General features: G+C 39.9%; 1 protein-coding gene across 8 annotated transcripts in view; it reads right to left on the bottom strand.

The window, feature by feature from the left end:
* Positions 1–22,083, bottom strand: part of MACF1 (microtubule actin crosslinking factor 1) — a 315,228-nt gene that overhangs the window by 220,181 nt on the left and 72,964 nt on the right. For 3 of the 8 annotated variants that reach the window (XM_042996694.1, XM_042996695.1, XM_042996698.1), the window contains exon 1: positions 7,931–8,417. The exons of 1 other annotated variant lie outside the window; for it this stretch is intronic. In XM_042996694.1, the coding sequence (XP_042852628.1) occupies positions 7,931–8,039 (109 nt within the window). In that variant the 5' untranslated portion in view covers positions 8,040–8,417. Of the gene's footprint in view, positions 1–2,869; positions 2,974–7,930; positions 8,418–22,083 lie in introns of those variants that run through there. 4 more of the 8 variants (XM_042996699.1, XM_015542185.2, XM_015542186.2 and 1 more) reach the window with 4 other exon arrangements.

The raw sequence follows: 22,083 nt of genomic DNA, 5'->3' as shown, positions 1-22,083 counted from the left end.
AGCTCCAAAGCTATGCCCCCCTCTTATACCCTGCTGTCTGTGGGAAGGACTTAATCCAGAACAACTACACTGCCGTGTGGGAGCTGTATATTTAAGAACGTGGAATATTCCTGGGAAGATAAAGAAATAAAAATATTTGACTATAGCCAACTGGAGATTTAGGGCATATCCTAAATGAATATGTGGGGCAACTTCTAGAAATACTAAATAATTTCACAGTCTCTAAAAGTCAAAATAATCATCACTGGGTAAGTTCTGAAAAAGATGAACCAAAACCTGCCTTCTCCTCATTCCCCCTGCATCCAAGCAGAACCCATTTCCCCTGAAGGCACTGTGGACTGAGAGAGTCCTGGGGACAAGGTCAGTCTAGCTACCAGGAGACCTGCCTTCCCTCCCAGGATGCTAGGAGGTCCTGAATCTCAAAAGGGAAGCTACTGCTGACAGCAGGAAGACTTTGGTTAAGACAGTCAGCTCTTGGGGTGCCTTGGTCAGTTAAGCACTCAATTCTTGATTTCAGCTCAGGTCATGATCTCACAGTTTGTGAGATCGAGCCCTGCATTGGGCTCCACACGGACAGTAAAGAGCCTATTCGTGGTTCTCTCTCTCTCCCTCTCTCTCCCCACCGTGCATGCACTTGCGGTCTCTCTCAAAATAAATAAATAAACATAAAAAAAAAAAAAAAAAAGACAGTCAGCTCTTAATTATTCAGAGGAGACCGGCCTGAGCAGTGATTACCCCAACCATTCCCCTTCTTTTTTGCCCAACTTTTAGTCATGTCATCGGTCACTGTGTGTTCAGAGATGTTAGAGTCAGGAAAAGTGAGTCTGATTGCTACTTACAGATGCGTAAAATGCTGGGTGGGGAAAAAATAAAAATTAAAAATAAATAAAATGTTGAATGGAAGAGATTCAAGCCACTATTTCCATACATGGCTAAAAGATATTGGAGAATTTACAACTACTGGCATTCTTACAGTATCACAGAAAATCAAAGCAATATACATTTATTTCTTTAAATGCCAAAATCATTCACTGTTAAGAATATTAAAGCAGACACAAAAGGCTTTCCTCCTGATGTGTAAAACAATGATTCATAATATGCCACTAACTTTTCATATACTCCCACATTGGCTTCTTTCACATGTCTTCATTCCCACTTTAAAGACAAATATTTGTATTTTGTCCCTGCAGCCTACAGGAAATTACTATGTCCTCAATGATATCTTTTGTGAAACAAGTATCATGATGATAGTAAACAATTATATAGTCCTTGGAGTGTCAGTCTGGCTCAGTCAGAAGAACGTGCGACTCTTGATCTCAGGCTCACAGCCCCTGAACCTCAGGCTCAGGTTCCACCCCACTTTGGGTTCAGAGATTACTAATAAATAAATAAATTTAAACAAACAAAGAAAAAACAATTGTAAAGTCCTTACCATGTGCAGAGTGTATTCTAAAAACTAACTCGAAACCACCATGCAGTATTATTAACCTGACTTTACAGAGGAGGAAACACAGGCCCAGGTAGATTGATGTCAATCTGCCAGCAGTGGCAGAGCTAGAATGATAGCACAAGCAGTCTGACCCAGACTCTCAACCACAATTCCATGCTACATGCAAGTCCAGGCCAGATGATCACACTGCCAGAATCACAGAAAATTAGAGACTTTAGTCTTTATTCTTCTCACTCAGAATGGAAATTTGAAGTCCAGAGGAAATAAGTGACCTAACATCTCCCAGTAGGCAGCAGAAGAGCCAGGACTTAGAACCCAGATTTCCTGACTCCAAGTTCAGTGGTCTTTCTACACTGGACAGATCTGGAAAAAATAGCTAAGGAAAGAAAAAGATAAAGGCTCCACCTTGATTAAAACAGCTAATGATTTTGTCATCTGAGTAAAGATATTTGATATATGACCATTTACTTATTTACTGAGTGCCTGTTATATGCCTAACACATTTTCAGATAATATAAATGGAGGATGCACAGCCGATGTCATAAATGGAGGAATCAACATTCAAAACAACCTCAACACTGACGCCAAGTCTCACAGGACAAAATGTAAGTAGAAAACCTGTAAGTCGTGTGCTGAAGTTCAAGAAAACTAAAGTGACAGTGGTGTCTAGCAGGGAGATTAACAGCAATCCATGGACAGTCTCTGACCATTTTATAACTGAACTTCAGCTTAACAGACTCAACAGTGTAATGGAGCTCCTTTAAAAAAAAAAAAAAAAAAAAGGTGACGGAATCTTAGGTTGCACTTCACATGGTCCAGATCCAGGAATTATAGCTAGTATCCCAGTGGGATACTGAAAATGGAAAGAACCTTAAGAGACTGGATTGTCCAACCCTTTTACTTTACAGATAAAGAAAACAAGACCCTAGAGAGGGACACATTTGTCCTTTGGCAAATGTTCTTCTCAAGGAACCATAAAGCTTTCTTCCCATTTATGCTATAACAATATGAGTTATTAATAAACTACAACACAGGGCAACTCTCTATCATTCAATTATTCTATATGGAGCACCTACCTTAGATTACATGTCAAGCTAATGCAAGCCCTATAAATACATAAATGAATAGGACAAGTTCATGCTACAGCTTATATCTAATGCTATCATAATTTTTTCATTTTATTTGTTCAAGTGACATTTGCTGACAGCTATTTTGTCTCAGACACTTGAGAAACTGAGGTGAGTAAGAGTCCCTGTTCTTAAAGATCTTACAGTCTAACAGCCTCTAATTAGTGGGGAGAGACAGACAAGAGCAAGATGATACAGGTTTGAATAAGAAGCACTAACAATGCTACTGGAGCACCGAAAAGGAAGTCTTACTTCAGTGGAGAAAGACTTTCCAGAGGCAGTAACTACTTACCTTGAAGGACAAGTATCAAGTAGTCCAGCTGAAAAGGCAGTATGGGCATTTGTGGTAGAGATCTGCAAGTTTTTAAAAGATTCTGGAGTACTAGTTGCTTATAAGACCAAGACAGGAAATGGAACTAGTGAAATAGGCAGGGAGCAAATTATAAAAACACTTAAAAAAAAAAAAAAAGTAATCTCTACTCTCGACGTGGGACTCAAACTCATGACCCCGAGATCAAGAGTCGCATGCTCTACTGACTGAGCCAGCCAGGTGCCCCACAACACTTTTATGTCATGCTGAAAAGTTTGAACTTTATTCTAAAAGCAGAGGAGAGGCACTGATGGATTTTAAGCAGGAGAGTGACACACAAAGCTCTGTATTTCAGAAAGGTAACTCTGGCTATAGGAGTGGGGAGGAGTCTGGGGGAAATAGGTTATTTTAACAGGAAGTTTTTGGAATAACAAGAAGATATATGTGAATGTTAAGTGTGGACAGGGTGTATCGAAAACTATTTAAAAATCTAAATACTAATTGAATGCAAAGTGCTGTTTTACAGATATTATATGACTTCAATATAAACTATGTCTTCCTGTACCTTGTTTACATCCGCTGAAGAGATGGTGACTTAGGGATGTGGTTGTAAAAGCCATGTGCTTATATAACCAGAGCTCACCAAGGGACTCATAAACATCTAGGAAAAAAACTAAGAAAAGTGAAGGAACAGTGATCAGTGATTCCTTCCCCATGTTTCTGTTCTACTCCCCTCACCTCTCCACATGAACACATGGCCTCCAAATTTTCAAAGCAAAAACAATTGATTTAACTGTCCAAAGGGAATACTAGAATAATGAGTTAGGGAATCATATATAGTAAATAAGAGGAAAGTGTCTGGGCTGGCAAAGACAGCCTTCAAACCTAAGTAAGTCTGACGCCTAGAAGAGGAAGTAGACTTGATCTTTGCTAGGCAGAATTTGGACTAATGGGCCTAAGTTACAAAGAGACAACTTCTGGGGCATCTGGATGGCTTAGTCTGTTAAGCATCCGACTCTTGATTTTGGCTCAGTTCATGAGTTTGAGCCCTGCATCAAGCTCTGTGCTAACAGTGTGGAGTCTGCTTGGGATGGTCTCTCTCCCTCTCTCTGTGCCCTTCCCCCGCTCATGGTCTCTCATAAAGTAAATAAGCTTTACAAAGGAAAAAAAAAAAAAAAAAAAAAAAGAGGCAACTTCCAAATTAAAAAAGAACTCCCCATTACCAACACAATGAATAGTCCATAGGCTGTATGTTGTACCATCAAAGACCTTTAAGCAAAGGAAGAATGACTTCTAATAAAGGTAGGATTAAGAGGTTGGACTGGTTAATATGTAAGATCCTTTCCAACTCTACAAGAAAAACAGAACTTGTTATCAACTTTAAGAGCGGAAGAAATCAGGGGCACCTGGGTGGCTCAGTCGGTTAAGCATCCGACTTCATTCGGCTCAGGTCATGATCTCCGGTTTGTGGTTTCGAGCCCCGTGTCGGGCTCTGTGCTGACAGATCAGAGCCGGGAGCCTGCTTCGGATTCTGTGTCTCCCTCTCACTCTGTTCCTCTCCAGCATTCTCTCTCTCTCTCTCTCTCTCAAAAATAAATAAAAGCTTTAAAAAATTGAAAAAAAAAAAAAAAAGAGTGGGAGAAATCAGAAATCTATACAAACACAGTGAGGGTTTACCAGAACACAGTGTCTTAGAACCAAGGAACTAGAAGGAACCCTGAAATTACCTAGTGGTTTTTAGGGGCACCTGGGTGGCACAGTCAGTTAAGTGTCAGACTTTGCCTCAGGTCATAATCTCACAGTTTGTGAGTCTGACTTCAAGCCCTGCAAGGGGCTCTCTACTATCATGGCAGAGCCACTTCAAATCCTCTGTCTCCCTCTCTCTCTGCTTCTCTCTGTACATGTGCACTCTCTTTCTCTCAGAAAGAAAGAAAGAAAGAAAGAAAGAAAGAAAGAAAGAAAGAAAGAAAGAAAGAAAGAAAGAAACCACCTAGTGGTTTTTAACTCTCACAGAACACGTTTTCAAACAAATCTTATATGCAACTCAACATATAGAATATATGAAAGCAGTATTTAAAAAAAATAAAAATAGGGGCACCTGGTTGGCTCAGTCGGTTGAGCATTCAACTTCTGCTCAGGTCAGGATCTCGCAGTTTGTGAGTTCAAGCCCCACGTCAGGCTCTGTACTGACAGCTCAGAGCCTGGAGCCTGCTTTGGATTCTGTGTCTCCCTCTCTCTGCCCCTTCCCCGCTCATGGTCTGTCTCTCTCTGTCTCTCAAAAATGAATAAACGTTAAAAAAATTTTTTTTAATAAAATAAAAAATAAATAAAAGTAGTGTTTAATAGTATAAATCAATGTTATGGCTTCAAATGTATGTTACTTATTTTAAAGCTAAATGAAATAACCAGTCGAGTAATTTTGATTAAAATTAGAGATCAGTTAATTACAGTTATAATACCCTCAGCATCCAGTCTATGTCTATGTCATGAAATACAGTGAAGCCTTTTTTAACTGGTTCATACAAACAGCAACAAACAGTAACAGTTTCACAGTGTGCCTGGTACTCTCATGATATTACTCAAATAAATTGATATAAGAACCTGAAGAACAGCAGAAATATTTGTTTCAAAGCCAAATACCTTCAATATCTAAAACTGTGTACATTCTTTACAATATTTAAATATGACTAGAAATGTAGGACAAGAAGCACAAAAACTTTTAGTACATGCTCTGCCACTATTACAGTGCCATCACTTACCAATGTGTTTCCCACTCACTATGGACTGAGCACCTGAGCCCATACAACTGAGTCTTGCCCAGAATTTATCAGGCACAGGACATATATTCTGCAGTATGTTCTGCAATAGTGAAACGCTTCCAATTAAAAAAAAAATTTTGTTTTTAAAGACCAGATGAAAAGATACTAGATACTAACTTCACTTTTTGAATAAACTGTAAATTTATAAGCAGTTAAATATATATTCAGAGATAGATGGTGGGGGAACTTTATTCTGGTGATGTCCATTTGGAAGGTAGTACATTACAGCATATATGTTACTTTTTTTTAATGTTTATTTTTGAGAGAGAGAGAGAGAGAGAGAGAGAGAGAGAGAGAGAGAGAGAGAGAGAGAGAGAATATGAGCGGGAGAGGGGCAGAGAGAGAGGGAGACATGGAATGGGAAGCAGGCTCCAGGCTCTGAGCCGTCAGCACAGAGCCCAATGTGGGGCTCAAACTCACGGACCGCCAGGTCATGACCTGAGCCAAAGTCAGACGCTTAGCTGACTGAGCCACCCAGGCGCCCCGAGATAAATGTATCTATTTAAATATATTTTAAATAGATAAAATACATCTCAAAATTGAAATTAAAATAAAATGGGTACAGAATCTCTTAAGCATTTCTGCATAAGTTTTGGTATGCATAGTCACCAATTAGAAAGCCCCTGCTCCAATTTTACAGATAAACTGAACACAGCACATTCCCAATTAACTATTAGGTACTAGAACCAAAGTTGTCTCATAGAAATAAAAAGCTTTTACAATGTATTTTTATTTTTTATTTCAATGTATTTTATGGCTATTTATGAAATTCACATTACTAAAACATAAAAAAGAAACCACTTAAGAGATAGGGGTCTGCCTAGTAAGTATCAGAGAAAATCTTATACTGAAGGTAAACTTTCAAAATATCAATCAATTAGTGGTTTAGAAATGTCATTACCATAGTGCATGGGGAAAGGGAAGTAGCAGCCTCAGCCTGGATGATAATTACTTTCTCACTGCATCTGAAATAGTACATAGGGCCAAATAATTCATGCCTGCCTTTTCCTTTCTTTCTAAACTCCAATACAGGCTTATATTCCAGAAAAGCTACGTTGGGCTACCTCTTTAAACACACCACCACACAAGCAAACATATTTCTAAATGTCTGTTTTTGCTGATATAGACACATGCTGGGATCTGAATATTTAGTCAAAAGCACTTCTGGGACTTACTGGAAAGGACACTGGGGAATGACTGAATCTAATTCTAATTCTGTCAAGCATTCATGAACTTTTAATAGCAAGCGAAGTAATAAGTCATTAAATCTCTACCTTAACTTGTAAGATACCAAGTAACAAGTTCTCAATACATTGGCTTGAAGGTAGCAGGTGGATCACAATGACAGTAGTAAAAGCACTGAAATCCAAGGGTGGACTCCAGGGAAAGTTAGACTTTTATTAATCCTCAACCATGGAGACTTAGAAATAGCAAATGTGAGGCTGTTCCAGCACTGGGCTTTTAGAAGCCAAAGGAATATAATTTAACTAATAGCAAGTACTAGAAGAAAGAGGGGTCTGCTTTTTTTTTTTTTTTTTTTAAGTATCAGGATCTGACTCCCTGGGGAAAAAACAGTTAACTACCTTGCATTGAACAGGATGGCTTAGATAAACAAGTAAACTATACAGCTGCCTGAGGGGAAAGGAACAGTTTTAATCATATCAAAGAGAACAGAGGCAGCACCTACCTAGGCAGGGACACCATTCACCCCTTCCTCTCACTGGCCTTTCCTCCACTGCCTTTTCTCATCCAAAAACACACCAAATCCAGAAACTTCTCTAATCCCACAAGTTTTCTCAGATCAGACCTAGAGGACCCAGAGGAGGGTGATAGAATTACTGTATGGTTTTGGTTAAAAACAAAGATCTAAAAGCCACTTCGAGATTAAGAAAGGAAGGAAAGGAAGAGCTTGATTCTCTAAGGAAGGACCCAAGTCAGCACCATTGCCATTTCCCTCAGCTTGGAGCCCAGACATCACTTCATCAAACCAGCACCCTCTAGCAGACAGCCTCACAGAACAGGGAAGAGTCCAGGTCCCAGGGCAGCCCTGTTTCCTCAGTACATCTATACACATACTAGGTCCCTAGTTCTGATAGCATCCGGGCTGAGAAGACGTACTGGCCCTTTAAGGAAAGCCACTGGGAAGCCCTCCGTCATTTACCCCACCCTCAAAAGCCCCACAGTAGATTGATTTAGTTAAAGAATACTTCAGTACAAAAGTTACCTGCTCTGCCCCTGGCACATCTCTTCCAGTACAGAACACCGGCAATTCCCAGAACATGAGTCAAAATAAAGATGGTTGATGGCAAATAGGACGAATCTAAGAGAGGCATTTCCACGCTTGACCTTCCTCCTTTCCAGAGTTAGCCACAAGCCCACAGCTCAGCGCAGGCCTCCGAATGCCTTTCTCCTGAGGTTACTGCTGTCCCGTACTATCAGCGCAGAGGCAGAGGCCCGCAGCTCATTGTTGTCAGAAACTTCCTGGCGGCTTCTCCTCCATGTCGCCTCTGACTGTTTTTCAGCAGGCAGTACTACGAGATGGGGCTAAAACTGTACAGTGTATCTCAGACAAAGCCCAGGAAACAACTGGCTAGAGGGGGAGGGGAAAGCGAAGGAGGAACCAGGAGAGTGAAAAGGAGAGCCTAAGCCAGTGGTGAGCTGACTCAAATTCTATCTTTGGCATCCTCTGTTCAGCTTAAACAAACAAACCTCAGACCCCTCTACAAGAAGGGAGGGTGTCAGAGGACGTCACACTCTTAACTTTCCATTCCCGGCCAGGCTGGAACACCAGACTTCAGGATGAAGCCAAAAGAAAAAAGTCACAGAATTACTAGGGAACTACTTGCGGGGAGGGGGCCAAGTACACAAGGATGTATTGTAAGTGTCCATGAGTACCCTGGCCAGTCAGAGGGCAACCCTTCCACACCCATGGCCTGGGAGGGGGAGGCAAGGGACCTGAACATCATGACAGAGAGGATCACATACAGAACAAGCTCCATGAGCTAGATCTGACATCAAGGCCTGATGAAGATGAACAAGGAGAACAAAAAACCAGTGTGCTTTCAGAGTTGGAAAACCCACCTGATTTCCACTAGCTGCCTGAGGGGATACGAGGATACTCAATGACAGCAGGAAACAATGCCTTCCACAAAGCTAAGGCCTGCTTACAAATGAAAACTTGATACGGAGGCTACAGCAGCAACTGAAAACACTTTACCACTACATATCTACTAGAATGACTCAAATTAAAAAGACTGATCATATCAAGTCTTGGCAAGGATGTGAAGCAACTAGAATTCTCACACACTGCTGGTGAGGGTGTACATGGGCACAACAGCTCTGGTTGGGCAGTTTCTTATAAAGTTGAACGTACACATACCAAATGACCAAGCAACATCACGCCTAGGATTTACCCAGGAAAAGTAAAAACATGTGTTCACACAGAGACCTGTATGTGAACATTAATAGCAGCTTTATTCAAAGTAATGAAAATCTGGAACCAGCCCAAAGTCCATCAACTGGTGGACTAATAAACAAATCCATACAATGGAGTGCAACACGGCAATGAAAAAGGAACAAACTACAACAGCATAGATGAATCTCAGAAGCATTATACTACATGAAAGAAACGAAACGCAAAAAGCTACATACCGTAGAGTTCCACCCATATGACATTCTAGAACAGCAAAACTATAGGGACAGCAATCAGGTTGGGGAAGACAAAAAGTAAAAACAAACAATCGAATAGTTTGTCACACAAATACAACGGAGATGTTTGTCACACAAATACTAAAAGAGATGAAGACGAAAGGGAGTGCCAATAGAATCATGTTTACAGTTTTATGTTCAGCGAGGGCTTCTCTAATAAGAGCATTAAGCAGAGACCTAAAGACTATGAGCAGGAGCTCCTGGGTGGCTGAGTCAGTTAAGCCTCCAACTCTTGATTTTGGCTCTGGTCAGTGAGGAGCCTGCTTGGGATTCTCTCTCTCCCTCTCTCCCTCTGCCCTTTCTCTGCTCATCCTCTGTCTCTCTCTCAAAATAAATAAACTTAAGTAAATTTAAAAAAGAATATGAGCAAACAAGTCATATGGCTATCCAGAGAAAAGAGGAGCCAAAAAAATTGTTTAAAGCAAGTGCAAAGTCCCTGAGGCAAAAGTAGGTCTGGTGTGTTCAGGGAACATGGAGAAAACTATAATGGTTGGAGCTCAAAGAGAGAAGGGGAGAGTGTCAGGAGATGGAGCAAGAGAGATTATCAGGTCGCCTATGGCTGTGCAGGCCATTTGTAAAGACTTTGGCTTTTATTCTAAGCGAAGTAGGAAACTTTTGGAAAGTTTTGTGTGAAACAATGACATGACTTAACTTAGGGTTTTAAAAGAATCCTTCTTGCTATTCTATTGAGAACAGATACTGGAAAGCAAGAACAGGAGCAAGGAAACTAGTTAAAACACCATTACAATAATCCAAGTGAAAACTGGTAGCTGAGAAACAACAGCTGGGACCAGAGTGTGGTGTTAGAGCTGGTGAGATGTGGTTACATTCTGGATAAGTTATAAAGAAAGAGTCATCAGGATTTGCTGATAGAATGGATGTAGGGGGAGGACAGAAAAAATAGAGTCATGGCTCCAAGAGTTCTGGCCTTAGAAATTGAAAGAACGGAACTGCTACTTCCTGAGTTGGGAAAGACTGTCAGAGAAGCAGAGGCTTTGGGGTTTGTTGGTGATTGTAGCTGTTTGGTTTGGGGGGGGGGGGGGTGCGGGTAGGCAGGAATTCCCATTTGGACACATTAGATTTAAAATGCCCAGTAGACATACCAGTGGAATTTTGAATACGCAGTTGACTATATGAATCTAGGATTTTGGGAAAGACCCAGAATGAGTTTTGAAGCCTGGAAATGGAGTGAGATCACTTGGAGAGTGAACAGAGAAGAGACCAACTTAATGGACTAAGTGCTGGAAACACTATATCAGATGGGGAAGAGTAAGAACCACATAAGAGAGGCCAGGGGGTTAGGAGAACCAAAGAGCATGCTGCCCCAGAAGCCAGGAGAAATGTTTCAAGAAGTAGTAATTAGGGGCACCTGGCTGGCTCAGTTGGTGGAGCATGTGAGTCTGATCTTGGTGTTCTGGGTTTGAGCCCCATGTAGGGTGTAGAAATTACATAAAAATAAAATCTTAAAAAAAAAAAAAAGCAGTAATTAACCATGTCAAAGCTATTAATGTGTCATGATGAGGATTGAGAATGGACCACTGAATTTAGCGATGTGGAGGTTGCTGATGACTTTAACAAGGGCAGTTTTGATGCCAGAAATGGGTTGACTGGAATGATTCAGGAAAGAATGGGATTTTTAGGGATATGATGAAGAGCATGGTGACTATAGTTAAAAATCTAAAAATGGATTGCCTATGTGAAAGTTGCTAAGAGAGTAGATCTTAAAAGTGCTCATCACAAGAGGGGCTCCTAGGTGGCTCAGTTGGTCATGCACCTGTCTCTTGGTTTCAGCTCAGGTCATGATCTCACAGTTTGTGAGTTTGAGACCCCCATCAGGCTCTGCGCTGACAGTGTGGAGGCTGCTTGGGATTCTCTCTCTCTCCCTCTCTTTGTGCCCCTCCCCTGCTCTTTCTCTCTCTCAAAATACATAAATAAGCTTTAAAAAAAAAATTTTTTTAAAGTACTCATCACGAGAAAAAAAAATCTTTTGGTAACTCTATAAGGTGACAGATTTTTTTTTTGGTACTGGTTTGTCAATATCCTTTTTTATTTTTAATTTTATTTTTTATTTTTTAAAATTTACATCCAAATTAGTTAGCATATAGTGCAACAATGATTTCAGGAGTAGATTCCTTAGTGCCTCTTACCCATTTAGCCCATCCCCCCTCCCACAACCCCTCCAGTAACCCTCAGTTTGTTCTCTATATTTATGAGTCTCTTCTGTTTTGTCCCCCTCCCTGTTTTTATATTATTTTTGTTTCCCTTCCCTTATGTTCATCTGTTTTGTCTCTTAATGTCCTCATAAGTGAAGTCATATGATTTTTGTCTTTTTCTGACTAATTTCACTTAGCATAATACCCTCCAGTTCCATCTGTGTAGTTGCAAACGGCAAGATTTCATTCTTTTCGATTGCCAAGTAATACTCCATTGTGTGTGTGTGTGTGTGTGTGTGTGTGTGTGGTGTGCACACCACACACACACCACACACACACACACACACATTGCATTTTCTTTATCCATTCATCCATCAATGGACATTTGGGCTCTTTCCATACTTTGGCTATTGTTGTTAGTGCTGCTATAAACATGGGGGTGCATGTGTCCCTTCGAAACAGCACACCTGTATCCCGCGGATAAATGCCTAGTCGTGCAATTGCTGGCTCGTGTGGTAGTTCTATTTTTAGTTTTTTGAGGAACCCCCATACTGTTTTCCAGAGTGGCTGCACCAGCTTGCATTCCCAAGGGTGACAGATGTTAACCAGACTTACTGTGGTGATCATTTTGCAATATATGCAAATATCAAATTATTCAAAAAGATTTTTTTAATGTTTATTTATTTTTGAGAGAGAGACAGAGCACAAGCAGGGGAGGGGCAGAGAGAGAGAGGGAGACACAGAATCTGAGGCAGGCTCCAGGCTCTGAGCTGGCAGCACAGAGCCCGATGCAGGGCTCAAACCCACAAACCGTGAGACCATGACCTGAGCTGAAAGTCAGACACTTAACTGACTGAGCCACCCAGGCACCTCGCAAATATCAAAGTATTATGTTGTACACCTACAACTAACATAATGTGTCAATTATACCTCAATTAAGAATGATTTTTTAAGTTAAATATAAAAAAAGAATGGGAGAAGAATTAGTGACAACAAAGTAAAAACAACTCAAGGAATGTTACTGTAAAGAAGAGCAGAGAGAGGGACCTAGGATCAAGAGAATTTTTCTTTTTCTTCTTTTTTTTTTTTTTTTTGAGAATTTTTCTTGGCATGTGAAATGTACTAGTGTTTGCTGAAAGGAATAAAGGCTACGGAAGGAAAACCAATAGTGCAATCCAGTGGAAACTAAGCCAGAGCCTCTTCTGGAGCAGGGCTCTCATGTGAAACAGAGCATTTCATCCATCCATCCATTCACTCATTCAATTTGCTTTATTTTATTTTATTATTTTAGAGAGAGCATGCGCGCAAGTGGAGGAGATGGGCAGAGGGAAGGAGTAAGAATCTCAAGCAGGTTCCATGCTTGGCATGGAGTCCAATGTGGGGTTCAATCCCACGACCCTGGGATCATGACCTGAGCCAAAATCAAGAGTCGGTTGCTCAACCGACTGAGCCACCCAGGTGTCTGCATTCATTCAATATAAAAACATGGAGCATCATGCTAGACACAGTGGACACAAAGATGATGATGATGTACCCCTTACTATAGACAAGCCCTGGAGCTGTGATGGCCAAAGAAGATGAAAGGGCATTTATTATAATATACTATACTAATACTGCAATATACTAACATTTATTAAGTGGCTACTATAGAGTATCTTCACATCTGTTACTTCATTTAATCTCGATAATATTATCAGTATTAGTTAATATTTTATTATTATATATTGTTAATACTACAAATGAGGACATCTTATAAATAATTTAATAAATCTTATAAATTTTGTATAAATCTTTATAAATTTTATAAATTAAATTTATAAATAATTTTATAAATAATTTTATAAATGTTAGGGGGCTCCTAACATTGTATGTCACATGTACTCAAATTTTTTAAATAAATTTTTTGATAAAAATAAAAAAGAAATTGAGGCTCAGAAAATTCAAATTATTTTGCCCAAAGTTACAAAGTAAGAGAGTGAACTGGCATCTGAACTTTTATCTGCCTGATTTCAAACCAGTGTATTTTATCACACTGACTCCCTTTACTAAAATGTTCTGGCAAACTAACTATACTAACTTGAAGTTAAACAATTTAGGTATTTATATGTCTGGAATACTTCCTCCTTACACATACTGTACATAGCCTGACCTGACTCTAAGGAAAGCATCTCAACTTCAACACAGAACATCACACTGCTAGTGCTGCCTATATCACCTCATACAACTGTCTTTTGGCAATCTTATAAATATCTTCACCATATTTTATTTCCCAAAGTTAAAACCATTTCTCTGCCTCACTGCAAAACTATCTTAAATTAGAAAATCACATATCACATGCTTGTGCCATTCAAAAACACCTAGGAAATTTGAAGAAAAAAAAATCCACAGCACTCAAGTATCAAGATATATTCTGAACTTACTATTATTATTAGAGAAGACAATGGAAGGTATCCAAGGTAATTTACTCTTCATAAGATGGCATGCTATACCTTGGATACAACCATTTTTCTACATATGACAGGTAATAAGTTTTGTTTCCAGGCTTTCTATATATGCACGTTTGTCTGAAGGAATAAAGAAGAGAAGGGGAACTGCTTCTGTGAAAATAAAATAAATTTTTCACTTAGCAAAACTAAGATGGATCTGTGTGCTGTCATTTATAGGAAGTGGTTAGAAGCTGGCAGGAGGGAGTGACTGGGGTTTTTTTTAGAGATCATTTATTATACAAAGAATGGGCCTTTTAAAGTCATATTTAGCACCCCCCAGGATATCCCTTCCCTACAGCCAATGGGCAGGGCCCCAAACCACCAAAGAAGCCCTGTAAAAGCAAGACTCTAACCTTCATTAAGATTTGAGACCTGCCTCCCTTTAAGATTATTTCACTCCCAAGAATTTAAGGTGGTCACCCACAGCCATTACCCACAAGAAATCTCAAAACAAGACAACACCCCAGAATCACTTTCATGTCTGCGACTGAGGTGACAGCAGGTCTGTGAGAAGGGGCGCTGTGACTGTTATTCAAGCTGCCATGGAGTTATACGTGGTCTCAAAATAACTGACATCCACAGCCTCTGAACTTGAGCAGATACAGACTAATAACTTAGGAGCCATTTAGTCATTCATTCATTCATTTATAATTTATTTATTTTGAAAGAGAGCACGTGAGTGGGGTAGGCCAGAAAAAGAGGGGAGAGAGAGAATCTCAAGCAGGCCCCTCACTGTCAGCGCAGAACCCAATGCAGGGCTTGAACCCACAAACTGTGAGATCATGACCTGAGTTGAAACCAAGAGTTGGACACTCAACCTACTGAACCACCCAGGCGCCTCAAGATCCATTTAATAGACTGAAATCTGGGGATGACTGGGTAACTCAGTCAGTTAAGCATCTGACTCTTGATTTCAGCTTAGGTCATGATCTCACAGTTTGTGGGTTTAAGTTCCACATCAGGCTCTGTGCTGATGGCACAGAGTCTGCTTGGGATTCCCTCTCTCCTTTCTCTACCCCTCTCCTGCTCCTGCTCCTGCTCATGTGTACATGCTCTCTCTCTCTCTCTCTCTCTCTCTCGCCTCTCGCTCTCTCGCTCTCTCAAAAGTTAATAAATAAACTTTATAAAAATAAAAAAAATAAAAGACTGAAATCTGGAAAAATAATGCTTACAAAGAGGATACTTTTTTTTAAAACAACAGATATACCTGAGATTAAAACTGTGGTAGAGATTAGTATGTGGCTGTTGTCAATGGAAACCTTGGACTTCTGGGAACGACAGGATCCAGACATCAAAGCCTGGCCCCGAGCTCTGGTCATCTGTCTCCTGCCATGAGTCCAGTAGGCATCTAACTACGGATAGGCAGAGGATGTGTGCTTCACAGTAGCTAATTAGGAGACATTGTGACTCCTGTCTCTAATGTTTAGCAATGTAGGATTATGAAAACAATAAATATGCAAAGGCCCAGAATGCCTACAAAGAATATTCTACATACCCAAGTATCAGTGAATACAATAATGGTAGGAAATTTTCCCAAATTTTTTGCTCAGTACCCTAGATGCCATTATAGTAGCGTGGTAATTACAAGCTCAGTCTGAAGCCAGACTGCCTACATTCAAATCCAGACTTTACAATATATGTCACATCAGCACCTTTGGGCAAATTATTTAATTCACCGCATACAGCCTCAATTTCCTCATCTGTAAAATGATGACACTAACAGTACCTGTCTCATAGAGTGAGTTAATGCGTTTAAGGTGCTTAGATCGTGGCTGGCACACAGTATGTGCTCAATAATTATTGGCTGTTATTATCATCATTTGGAGGAGCAGCATACAAGCCACATCTGACCACAAGGATCTCTGAATACTGTTCAGACTGTATAAAACTTTGGTAAACTGATAATTTGCCTAATTTGCCTAATCCCAGTCTGCCAGTCCTGTCCATATTCACTGCGAGATTAATATCCCAGAAGCATGCATAATGACCAGTATATCTTAAATGCTCAATAAATGTTCATTTGTAATTTCATTCTAAAACTTTCAATTTCCCACTGTCAGCAAATTAAATTCAAAAAACTCTCTCTGGCTTTACAGTGTTTTCCTCATTTAACCTGGAATGTATTTCCTTCTCATCTCCGCTCCAATCAAAATCCCATTCATATGGACCAGCTTAAAGCCAATATTGCCACAGATTTTTCCCTGGTGACTCCCTCCATCCCAGTCAGAAGTAAACATCTCCTTCTCTTGAGATTATATTATATTTTGTTTCTCTCTCATGACATTTAGCACTTTCTATTTTATAATATAGTTTTGTGCTTATTTTTGCTCTCTCACTAAAGTTTTCAAAGCTAGATGAATTCTGCTTCTCTATATGAAATCTCATAACTTAACAACTATTTGTGTAATGGGTCCAAAGAGCACTGTGAGAGCCAGGAGTATAAAGGCAAAACATACTGGAATGAGTTAAACAGGGTCCAGTAAACCATGGAGATTCACAAAATATAAGCATTTCTTGGGAATGAATCTATTTTGACTGCAAAAACATACACCAGAGAGCAAATGCCTGGAAAACTATTCATCTTGTGGCAGGAATAACTCAATATACTTCTTTAGACAGACAGACCCAGCAGATATAACTAACAGAGGAACTGAACCACTTTTAACAGAATTCCAAATCTACCTGGGGGTTTAAGGAAAAAAGTGACTCCAAGAACACAAATACAGGTTTTCCTTTTTCTTAAAGCTGGCAAGAAGTCAATTTACTGATTCAAAAATTCCACTTCTAGAAATCTCTCCAGACATGGCATTCTACCCCAACATCCAAACTCTGGGTGGCCTTCTTGTCCAACTCAGCAATTTAGTTAGGCCCTTACCCTTGAAAAAAAGAAAGAAAAATGAAAGTAAAAGTAAAGATTAAAGGTGAAAAGTAAAATGGGTGATGTTCTGGGGTAGCACCTAGAAAACTCATTCTTTATTTTTAATGGAGGTCATAAAGACAGTGGACCACTATTTTAAAGAATTTATTTTGGGGGTACTTGGGTGGCTCAACTGTTGGTATCAGCTCAGATCTTGATCTCACTATCCTGAGATCGAGTCCTGTGTCGGGCTCCATGCTGAGCATAGAGCCTGTTTGGGATTCTCTCTCTCCCTCTCTCTCTGCCCCTCTGCCATTCACGCTATCTCTCTCTCTCAAAATAAATAAATAAACTTAAAAAAAAAAAAAAAAGATTTTACTTTTAAGTAATCTCTACATCCAACATGGGGCTGGAGCTTACAACTCCCAAGATCAAGAGTCCACATGCTCTACTACTAACTGAGCCAGTCAGGTGCCCCTAGGAAACTCATTCTTTTTTTTTTTTTTTATGTTTTTAAATTTATTTTTGAGAAAGAGAGAGAGAGAGAGCACGCACAAGCAGGTGAGGGGCAGAGGAAGGGGACGGAGGATCCAAAGTGGGCTCTGTGAGAAAGCAGAGAGCCCAATGTGGGGCTGGAACTCATAAACCATGAGATCACGACCTGAGCCAAAGCTGGACATTTAACCAACTGAGTCACAGAGGCACCCCCTTTTTTTTAATGTTTATTTTTATTTTTATTTTTTTTTTGAGAGAGAGAGAGAGCTGGTGAGTGGCAGAGAGAGAGAGGGGGACAGAGGATCGGATGTGGGCTCGTGCTGACAGCAGACAGCCTGATGCAGGGCTAGAACTCACGAACCATGAGACAATGACCTAAGCCAGTCAGACACTTAACCAACTGAGTCACCCAGGCACCCTGGATACTCATTCTTAAAACAAAAATGCCTCTCTCTCTGCGCAGGGCTCTAAACTTAACAGTCTGTTAACCAAACCCAGATTCAAATGCTGACTTTACAGTTTCTGGCTATGTGTCTATGAACCAATTAATCTCTTTAATCTTCAGTTTCTTCATTTGTAAAATAGGGATAATAAAATCACCTCTTTGTGGTGTTACAATGGGGATTAAGTGAGAAAACACATGGACTATCTGGCACACAATAAGCATTCACTATTAACTGTTTAAAAAAAAAAACATTAAACATGAACTCATTCAGGTTAGCCATTGTTATTATTGTTACTCTATTAGAGCATTTATGCCCCAGCAGGGTAACGAGACACCTTCCATGGGCAATGTGAGGAGATAAGTCAAGGTAAAATATGTGGTATTTAAACAGCTCTAAGCCACCAACTCAATAAATAAATCAAATTAGACTTCAATGGCACTGCTTCAAAACGAGAAAGGACAAGAATATTTAGTCCATCTTAATATCCATATTATTATTTTAAATAATCTCTCTCTCTTTGGGATTCAGACCATTTCCCCCCAACAAAGTAATAATGAAATCTAGAGCGATTAGATTTTTTTCCTGGAAATTCTGGTAGCCAGTATCTTCAATAAACGGAGAAGATTCAAGGAAAAGAAGCCCTGTCTATGGAGACTGCTCTCGACTTTTGCTAAGGATTGTTATTTTTGTCCAGAAACATCTCTCATTACAAGTGAATTCATGATGGAGAGTAGCACCTGACTCCTATCCAGCCTAAACACATTTTTTAAATGCTTTTCCAAATAAAAACAGTTTCAATGGCAAACATCTTGCAGTGTGGTTTAAGAAACATGTGATCCATTTTAGTTTCTCTGAGACACCTTGGAACACAAGAGGGCAGAACGGGTATGCAGCTGACAAAGGGTCAGGAACTCAACAATAAGGTAACCAGTCAGCCTTGAGAATGCTAGTAGGTAGCTATACTCAAGGCTCAGAAGAAGAGTCCGGGCCAAGATAAGAGGTAGGTAAGAGAGACCAACTTAAACTATTTATCCATGGAAACCAAGCTATGCACACAAACAAACGGCTAATTTTAGATCTCTGTGAGATGGTTTTCTAGATCCTGGCAGTAGCCTAAATGATAAAGAGAAAAAACTTGTCACCTGAACACAAAGACAGATTTGTCAGCTTCTTTACACCTATGGACCCCTGGAGCCTGCTCTGAATCCTAATCCACAACATGAGAATCATTTGGTCTTTCTACCACCAGGCCCTGCTTATCTTCTAATAAAACCTGCTCTCATGAACCCTCACTAGGGTCCAAGGACCAAACTCAAATAAACGTGCCTAACAGGATCTCCTCTAGTAGTATCACAAAATACTAATTATGGGACCCTAGGGGCGCCACTTAATATTTCTGAATATTTCCTAAAATGTACAATGTGTATAAAAATACCTATTTCTCGGGGGGCGCCTGGGTGGCTCAGTTGGTTAAGAGTCCAACCTCAGCTCAGGTCATGATCTCAGTCCATGGGTTCAAGCCCCCCATGTGGAGCTCTGTGCTGTCAGCTCAGAGCCTGGAGCCTGCTTCCGATTCTACGTTTCCCTCTCTCTCTGCCCTTCCCCCACTCGCACTCTGTCTCTCCCTCTCTCTCAAAAGTAAGTAAACATTAAAAATAAAAAAAAAACAAAAAACTATTTCTAGGAGTTGTAGTAGGTAAGTATACATCAGATGCTTAATAAACAGTTTTCTTTCCTTGTCTCCTTTCACTTTGTTAAAAAAAGTCTCTTCCAATCTTATTTATAAAACCAATTCCATCTCAGCTTTGGCTTCTTGTCTCACCTAGCATTTGGAATAATCTGTTCTTCATATATTCAGTAGATTTACAAATTTCTTAATACAAGTTCACATTTTTTATTTCTGTTCTAATGTTTATTTTAAAAAAGTGCTCAATATACAAAGATGTCACAACAAAGACGAGGAATATGGTTGGTCTACCGTAAGATTAGTGAGTTTCTCTCATTTGGAGCTTAAACCCCCAGTGACCCCTACTGGACAAAGACAGATACAGAAGACTGAGTTTTATAACGAAGACAAAGATTCTGTGACTGCTTTTACTCTAGTGAAATTCGCACACATAGAACTTTCATAACACAAGCTCAAGCTTGCCTCAAAACCCACACACACATAATATAAAAGGCAGGGATGCTAGGTGTAGTCAGCTCTCTCCTTTCATGAACACATTATCACCTCAAAGTTGGTTGGCGTATTGGCTGCCCCAACTGGATGGATCCCCAGTATTCACAGCTTTCTGGTAAGTTCTTACAGAGAAAAGAACAGACACAGAAGAAGCAGTCACTGGCACATAATCCCTATCCCCCACTACCCTGAATTTTTCCATTTCCAAAGCTGACTCACTCTCAGCTCGGCCCAGGCTCCTCACCAGCAGTCAGGGTCACTATGTGTGCCCAGTGAGTAATGCTTCCCCGATGCATCCTCGCAGCTGCCTCTGACTTAACAAGTCATAAAAGGAAATCTGGGTAACAGTTTTAAGGAAAGAGAACACATGCTCCATCCTGGAAACAGGGATAGTTCCTCTCAGCCCTCTGCAGGGACTCAGAGCTATAGTGAATTCCCTCTAATGGCAGCCAGGTGGCAATGCAGAAACAGCCGAAGGCAGAAATACCAATGAGTACAATAAATCCCTACTCTCTAAAATCTGAGGGCAACAGATTCTACTTTGGATAAAACCAAAAGTATTGAGCATTAGGCAGAGCCCAACCCAGCCTACAGATTGGTTATGGCTCATCTACCATAGACTGCTTGTCCAGCAACAGCTTGCTCAGTGGAGACTGCAAGCCAGACTCAGTATCAAACCATCTACCATCACTCAGCCTCATCTGTAAGGCAAAACCCCAATGAAAACCAAATCTCAAAGAAAGGGAGCAGCCTAAAGAACTGCCCATCGTCTATCCTCAAGTTCCCAAAGTAGGTGATGAGGAAATGAGGAAAAGAATGACATCTGGGTTTTTGATTAGTGACTGGCATATCTGATATTCAACAAATCCTAAATGAACAATAGTTGTAGTTCAACTTTCTCCCAAAGGACATTCCTGGAGCATCTAAATCTCCAAAGCTTATCTCAAACATTCTGAAAATGACCATCAAGAGCTAAATAATTTTTGACACAATTTACTTTGAGCAATAATCTTTGATGAATTATCAAACAGCAAAACTTCAATTAACTAGGACTCAACTAAATTGGGTCTACTCTACTGTTAGGTGAAAGGTGAAAAAGAATCACTCCTGATACACAGTATCATTAATTTTTTTTAATTTCCTTGAAATCAGGGCACTTTCAGTATAGCTGCCTACATTTTTCTTTTACCTATAATCCATGGGTCCTTGATGCCTTGGAATGAAACTATTACCCAGCCAATTTTTAGCTAAACTTATAATATTGAAGATCCTAACTTATCAAAAAGAAAAGAAAATAGAGAGAGAGAGAGAGAGAGAGAGAGAAAGAGAGAAAGAGAGGGAGGGAGGGAAGGAAGGAGAGGAAAAATTACCTATGATATTACCTATGACAAAATTACCTGATTACTAAGATCAAAAAGATATGTATAAAAATTTTCAAAAAGAGTGAAACAAAAAGTGCCCTTTGGCTAACCCTGTATTAATGAGAATATTTAATTAAACACATATCAGATTTTATCACTACATTTAGCAGTTTGAGAACTAGAAAAGGAGGTGATATCTCCAGTCCTGACTAGTTTATCATATGACTAAAAGATCATTTAATCACACTGGATCTGTTTATTCATTCATAAAATGAGGTGACATTCTAGATCTCTACATTCTTTGCTAGCCCTAAACTTCTGTGGTTCTGTGAAATATCTAGTTGCCTGGGATTTGTGTTGTTACCCATAACAACAACAACAAATTACAAAGCGGTCTTATAATACCCTTTTAGACCTTACAATCTAACCAGGGAAGTGGCATGTGTATAAATAATTATAGCATAAGGCAGTATGCTGTGTCATGAGGGTGGCAAGACCACGAGAATTCAGTGAACAAGAAATTTAGGAATGCAGTCAATGGAATGGTCATTTCCAGTTGGAGAAATTGGGGGTGGGGGGAGGCTTCCCTGTATGAGGCACATAAACTGGGTTTAGGAGAACATGTAGGATGTCAACATTCTAAAATCAAAAAGAGCACACATTCCAGGAAGAAAGATAACCTGAGCAAGAAA

The sequence above is a fragment of the Panthera tigris genome, chromosome C1 (assembly GCF_018350195.1).
Source record: "Panthera tigris isolate Pti1 chromosome C1, P.tigris_Pti1_mat1.1, whole genome shotgun sequence".
Lineage (NCBI taxonomy): Eukaryota > Metazoa > Chordata > Mammalia > Carnivora > Felidae > Panthera > Panthera tigris.
This window is presented reverse-complemented; position numbering and strand designations above follow the sequence as displayed.